Consider the following 7352-nt stretch of genomic DNA (forward strand, 5'->3'; position numbering starts at 1 on the left):
CAATTACAACTTCCACCAGTCATAAATATGGTAAACACCTTTTATGAAGCTCATTTAGATTCATATTCATCTGCACATTGATACACATGCAGTCACGGGCAGCAGGTTACGTATCGGCTACGATCATGTGAGAGTCGTCTCAACAACACCGTTAGCAGGGTCAGCCAATGAGAAGCCTGCAGGTCAAAGTATGTGGCCATTAGAGCGATGCTGCTCATCAAACCCCAGAACAGTCTGAGAGTTGAGGCAACATGGCGGCCACACAGCGGCTCTCATGGCGGTTTTTCATGCTGCTTCTGCTGGGACTACAGGGAGCGACGAGGGACACGGCACTGGGACCCCAGGGACGCAGCGGTGGAGATGACCAGTGAGTAGCTTTGTATCAACGTACAGAGATGAGTCAGACAGGATGGCCTCCACAGCATTAACAACATATGGTTAAGTTATTAAACAACAACAGCTAGTTGATATAGAACATTACTTTCTAATATTTCCTTTTTCATTTCATCAAATTATGCCGAGAATAAGGTTTTTGAAAGCATCATTCATTAATATCTATTGGTATACCAGTGGTATGCTGTGTGTATGTAAGTGTTTGCCTTTCATGAATATTGAGCTATTTACACTGTAGGTTGGAGTTCTTAATTACTCTTTGCAAGTGAAGGTTGTATATGTTTTATATTGTATAATAGGATGTAGCGCTGCTGGAATACATGAAGTCTTCTTCAAGAGAAAGAAAAAACCATTTGTATCCAGAATTATTATTTCAACAAGGAACCATTATTATAATGCTATAACACACAGAAAGAGAAAACAAGGATTAAAACTCACGCACCTAACGCAGTCTTAACATCCTGAGTGTTCAGAAGCACAAGTCTAGTAATAAAACATCTGCATGTTAAGTACCAAATGGGCACCAATAGGTCTAATTAATAAAGACAGAAACAATCATTCAAATGTCTGCACGCAAATGTAAAGGAATGCGTCCAGATTGGCTCAAATCTATGTCTGTATTAATATTAATACACTGATGATAACTGTGTCTGTATGAATATTAATACACTGATGATAACTGTGTCTTCATTAATATTAATACACTGATGATAACTGTGTCTGTATTAGTATTAATACAGTGATAAAAACTGTGTCTTTATTAGTATTAATACACTGATGATAACTGTGTCTTTATTAATATGAATACACTGATCATAGCTGTGTCTTTATTAGTAGTAATACACTGATGTTAACTGTGTCTTTATTAGTATTAATACACTGATAATAACTGCGTATTTATTAGTAATAATGCACTGATGTTCACTGTGTCTTTATTAGTATTAATACACTGATGATAACTGTGTGTTTTATTCATTTTAATACACTGATGATAACTGTGTCTTTATTAATATAAATAAACTGATAATAACTGAGTCTTTATTAGTATTAATACACTGATGATAACTGGGTGACTAGTGAAAGCAGGAGGTGACAAGTGAAAGCAGGAGGTGACTAGGGACAGCAGGAGGTGGCTAGTCACAGCAGGAGGTGGCTAGTGAAAGCAGGAGGTGGCTAGTGACAGCAGGAGGTGGCTAGTGACAGCAGGAGGTGGCTAGTGACAGCAGGAGGTGGCTAGTGAAAGCAGGAGGTGGCTAGTGACAGCAGGAGGTGACTAGTGACATCAGGAGGTGGCTAGTGACAGCAGGAAGTGGCTAGTGACAGCAGGAGGTGGCTAGTGAAAGCAGGAGGTGGCTAGTGACAGCAGGAGGTGGCTAGTGAAAGCAGGAGGTGGCTAGTGACAGCAGGAGGTGACTAGTGACATCAGGAGGTAGCTAGTGAAAGCAGGAGGTGACTAGTGACAATAGGAGGTGGCTAGTGAAAGCAGAAGGTGACTAGTGACAATATGAGGTGGCTAGGGACAGCAGGAAGTGGCTAGTGACAGCAGCAGGTGACTAGTGAAACCAGGAGGTGACTAGTGAAAGCAGGAGGTGACTAGTGATAGCAGGAGGTGACTAGTGACAGCAGGAGGTGGCTAGTGACAGCAGGAGGTGGCTAGAGAAAGCAGGAGGTGACTAGTGAAAGCAGGAGGTGACTAGTGATAGCAGGAGGTGACTAGTGACAGCAGGAGGTAGCTAGAGAAAGCAGGAGGTGACTAGTGAAAGCAGGAGGTGACTAGTGGAAGCAGGAGGTGGCTAGTGACAGCAGGAGGTGGCTAGAGAAAGCAGGAGGTGACTAGTGAAAGCAGGAGGTGACTAGTGACAGCAGGAGGTGGCTAGTGACAGCAGGAGGTAGCTAGAGAAAGCAGGAGGTGACTAGTGAAAGCAGGAGGTGACTAGTGGAAGCAGGAGGTGGCTAGTGACAGCAGGAGGTAGCTAATGAAAGCAGGAGGTGACTAGTGACAATAGGAGGTGACTAGTGACAATAGGAGGTGGCTAGTGAAAGCAGGAGGTGACTAGTGACAATAGGAGGTGGCTAGTGACAGCAAGAGGTGGCTAGTGACAGCAGGAGGTGACTAGTGACAGCAGGAGGTGACTATTGACAGCAGGAGGTAGCTAATGAAAGCAGGAGGTGACTAGTGACAATAGGAGGTAAATAGTGACAATAGGAGGTGGCTAGTGAAAGCAGGAGGTGACTAGTGACAATAGGAGGTGACTAGTGACAATAGGAGGTGGCTAGTGAAAGCAGGAGGTGACTAGTGACAGCAGGAGGTAGCTAATGAAAGCAGGAGGTGACTAGTGACAATAGGAGGTGACTTGTGACAATAGGAGGTGGCTAGTGAAAGCAGGAGGTGACTAGTGACATTAGGAGGTGACTAGTGACAATAGGAGGTGGCTAGTGACAGCAGGAGGTGACTAGTGAAAGCAGGAGGTGGCTAGTGACAGCAGGAGGTGACTAGTGAAAGCAGGAGGTGACTCGTGACAATAGAGGTGGCTAGTGAAAGCAGGAGGTGACTAGTGACAATAGGAGGTGGCTAGTGAAAGCAGGAGGTGACTAGTGACATTAGGAGGTGACTAGTGACAATAGGAGGTGGCTAGTGACAGCAGGAGGTGACTAGTGAAAGCAGGAGGTGACTCGTGACAATAGAGGTGGCTAGTGAAAGCAGGAGGTGACTAGTGACAGCAGTAGGTGACTAGTGACAATAGGAGGTGGCTAGTGAAAGCAGGAGGTGGCTAGTCACAGCAGGAGGTGGCTAGTGAAAGCAGGAGGTGGCTAGTGACAGCAGGAGGTGGCTAGTGAAAGCAGGAGGTGACTAGTGAAAGCAGGAGGTGACTAGTGACAGCAGGAGGTGACTAGTGACAGCAGGAGGTGGCTAGTGACAATAGGAGGTGGCTAGGGACAGCAGGAGGTGACTAGTGAAAGCAGGAGGTGACTAGTGACAGCAGGAGGTGACTAGTGACAGCAGGAGGTGACTAGTGACAATAGGAGGTGAATAGTGACAATAGGAGGTGGCTAGTGAAAGCAGGAGGTGACTAGTGACAATAGGAGGTGACTAGTGACAATAGGAGGTGGCTAGTGAAAGCAGGAGGTGACTAGTGACAGCAGGAGGTAGCTAATGAAAGCAGGAGGTGACTAGTGACAATAGGAGGTGACTTGTGACAATAGGAGGTGGCTAGTGAAAGCAGGAGGTGACTAGTGACATTAGGAGGTGACTAGTGACAATAGGAGGTGGCTAGTGAAAGCAGGAGGTGACTAGGGAAAGCAGGAGGTGGCTAGTGACAGCAGGAGGTGACTAGTGAAAGCAGGAGGTGGCTAGTGACAGCAGGAGGTGACTAGTGAAAGCAGGAGGTGACTCGTGACAATAGAGGTGGCTAGTGAAAGCAGGAGGTGACTAGTGACAATAGGAGGTGACTAGTGACAATAGGAGGTGGCTAGTGACAGCAGGAGGTGACTAGTGAAAGCAGGAGGTGACTCGTGACAATAGAGGTGGCTAGTGAAAGCAGGAGGTGACTAGTGACAGCAGTAGGTGACTAGTGACAATAGGAGGTGGCTAGTGAAAGCAGGAGGTGGCTAGTCACAGCAGGAGGTGGCTAGTGAAAGCAGGAGGTGGCTAGTGACAGCAGGAGGTGACTAGTGAAAGCAGGAGGTGACTAGTGACAGCAGGAGGTGACTAGTGACAGCAGGAGGTGGCTAGTGACAATAGGAGGTGGCTAGGGACAGCAGGAGGTGACTAGTGAAAGCAGGAGGTGATGAATGGCATCCCAGAATCGGCCTGAATACACTGGCCCGATTCCAGCGGCCGACACTGCCGTCACTGGGCCGTAATCTAAACTAACCTGGGCCAGCATCGGCCCGAAGCCGGCACACCAGAAATAACACGTCGGCCCAGGTCCGGCTGCCGACTCTGCTTTGGTCTGGTTGCCAGGTCGGGTCCCGTTGAATGAATTATTATTATATAACAATACGATAAAATAAGACGTCTAAGTAGGAGGTGACGAGTGAAAGTAAGAGGTGACTAGTGAAAGCAGGTTCCAGAAGACATTATGCCCCTCACACCAGACCTGAAGGAACATTGATACAGTCTCTGAATTGTCTAAGGTTCCCAGCTATTCTAAGGCCGTAACTCTGGTTGAACTAAATTCAACGGCTATGCTCTAAATCTATCAGCACACGGTGTGTTGATGGAACTGGTGCTTTGTCCTTGTAGGCCTCGAATGCTGTCCGATGGTGGTCACCTTGTCTTCACGACCGGGGACAGTAAAGAGATCCGCTTCCAGACGTCAGGGTCAGGTCGGGTTAAAGTGGACAATGAGGACCTCACTCAGCTTCTGAGTCAGGTAAGTTCACACTCACCTTTACTAACTAATGTGCACAGGTCCTGTGATGGACTACATCAGTCCTACAGGGATGAGGCGAAGTTACCATGAAGCGAAACAGGTTACCTTTGCTGTTGTGGGTACAGTAGACGAGATACCAGTAGCACACTAAATGGCCATATCATGCCAAGCTTTAAGTATTTGTTGATGCCCCATATCAGTGTGTTATGTGGTTAAAGGACCACTCAAAGTGCTTTAACACATCATTCACACTCATTCATACACTGATGGGAGAAGCTACAATTCAATTCAGTTTATTTTATATAGCCCAACATCACAAATTCAAACTCCCCTCAGGGCTTTACAATCTGTACACATAACATCCCTGTCTCTTCATCTTGACTTTAGTGTTATATTTTATTAACCAAGGGTAAATGACCAAGTTGAATGTCAATTAATTACCTTAGCCGAACAAATATTAACTCCTGTATACGTAACTTTAGCAAACTTCTTATCAGCATTTACACAACGCAAGGCCTACTGCTGCTCACATGAGGCTATGAATGATTATCAAGTTAGGAAGCAGATTCAGCAGTTTGGACAGGACCAAAGATCAGAGGCCAGGCGGGTTAGAGTTGGTGGAGCCATCGTTAGAACTGTGGAGAATTAAAGCAGGCACGCCCGCAGGCATGCACTAGGGATGGGTATCGTTTGTTTTTTTCCGATACCAGTGCTAAACCGATACTTTTAAAACGATACCAGTGCCTAAACGGTGCCTGAACTGATACGTTTTTATTGCCAAGGCAATTTTTTTTCTTCAAATTGAACAATTTATTAACTGTTTAAAGTATACTATAGATATAAATAAATAAGTACATGCAAAACACTTGACTTCAAACTACAGCTTGAAACCTTTTAACTTCAAACTATAAAAAATATATATTTAAAAAAAGAACAGACACAAGCATCAGGTGGCCTGATGGGACCGTGTGCAACAGAACTCAGAAACTGTTGGATTCTACAAACTGCTGCTTTACTGGACTACACGTCATCATTAATATCAACTGGAAGAGATTTGTTCCAGCAAGCCGAGGACGGACGTTCAAAAGCTCGTGTCTGCAGCGATCTCTTTATGCGCGCGCTGTGTGTGTGAGCGCTGGAAGCCCCGCCCCTTCGAGCCCCGCGCTGCATGCAGGCAGACAGAGAGCAGAGCAGCGAGTGTGCTCTGATCCGCGCTATTTTAATAATCGTTTTTAACGTGCGGGTACCGCGCTACCTTTTTAGTATCTATATACCGTGCAACTTTACAGAGTAGTGTAAAAAAAAAGTATTTAAATCGGCTCAGGCACCGGAAGGAAGCACCGAAATCTGCTTTGCTTTTCGGTCCGGTAGGTACCGGACGTGTTGGAACGTACCCAATCCTAGCATGCACACACAGGCATGCGCACACACAGGCACGCACGCACGCACACAGGCACGCACACATGCACGCACACAGGCACACACACACACACACAGGCATGGACGCACACATGCACGCACGCACACAGGCACGCACGCACACATGCACGCACGCACACAGGCATGCACACATGTGCACGCAGGCATGCACACACACGCATGCACGCACGCACGCAGGCACACACACGCACACACTTTTTGATGGAAAGAGCTGTAAATTGGGTGCCTAGTTGACTACATTGAGAGATGATCAGGGCTCTTAGAGACAGACAACCATTCACGCTCACATTAACACCTGCCGGCATTCTTAGAGTCTCCAATTAGATTTCTCTGGGAACTATTCTGTCTTCATCTTTCATAAACTGAAGTGTGTGTAACTGTCTGATTTCAGATCAACACCAACAAAGAAGACATTAATGACATTAAGGTGAACGGAGGTGGAGTTTCTCCTGAAGTTACCAACAAACTAAACCAGCTCGATACCAAGGTAGGACATTAACGCTTGTTCTTATTGTTTAGTTTTTCTATGAAATCAATGAAATCCAGATGGAAATGACATTAGAACAACACCAGTAGTTACTCGTCTTGATGGACTTATTGTGATGTTATCCAACAGACTGTTGTTATAAAAAAAGCTCTTTAGAATTCATTTGTACAAATATATGTTTCTTGTCCTGAATGTACTGCACATATAACATACAACATATTTCCTCTGGTGCTTTCTTTGTTTTCCAGGTGTCAACACTTGAGAGTAAAGTGACTACACTTGAATTGGTAAGATATGTTTGTTGTAAAGGCTCAGACTCAGACTGCAGCAGACCCATCGTGTTACCTTACCTCTCTCATCCTCTCCTCCTCTCCTCTCTCCTCCTCTCCTCCTCTCCTCTCTCCTCTCTCCTCCTCTTCTCTCTCCTCCTCTCTCCTTTTTACTATCTTTATTGGGGGAGTTTTTCCTGATCCGATGTGAGGTCCCGGGATAGGGATGTCATGTGTACAGATTGTAAAGCCCTCCGAGGCAAACTTGTATTTGTGATGTTGGGCTGTATAAAATAAACTGAATTGAACTCTCCTCCTCTCCTCTCTCCTCTCTCCTTTTTACTATCTTTATTGGGGGAGTTTTTCCTGATCCGATGTGAGGTCCCG

At 45.8% G+C, this 7352-nt stretch overlaps 1 protein-coding gene across 1 annotated transcript in view; it reads left to right on the forward strand.

Moving 5' to 3' along the window:
• Positions 1–251: 251 nt before the first annotated feature.
• The window catches only part of cubn (cubilin (intrinsic factor-cobalamin receptor)), a gene marked incomplete at both ends in the record, with an annotated part of 76162 nt that continues 69061 nt past the window's right edge, over positions 252–7352 (forward strand). Inside the window, 4 exons of the mRNA XM_079234469.1 lie at positions 252–367; positions 4640–4769; positions 6601–6696; positions 6945–6983. Of these exons, the coding sequence (XP_079090595.1) occupies positions 252–367; positions 4640–4769; positions 6601–6696; positions 6945–6983 (381 nt within the window). The remainder of the gene's footprint in view (positions 368–4639; positions 4770–6600; positions 6697–6944; positions 6984–7352) is intronic.

This window comes from Taurulus bubalis, assembly GCF_910589615.1.
Source record: "Taurulus bubalis genome assembly, chromosome: 18".
Lineage (NCBI taxonomy): Eukaryota > Metazoa > Chordata > Actinopteri > Perciformes > Cottidae > Taurulus > Taurulus bubalis.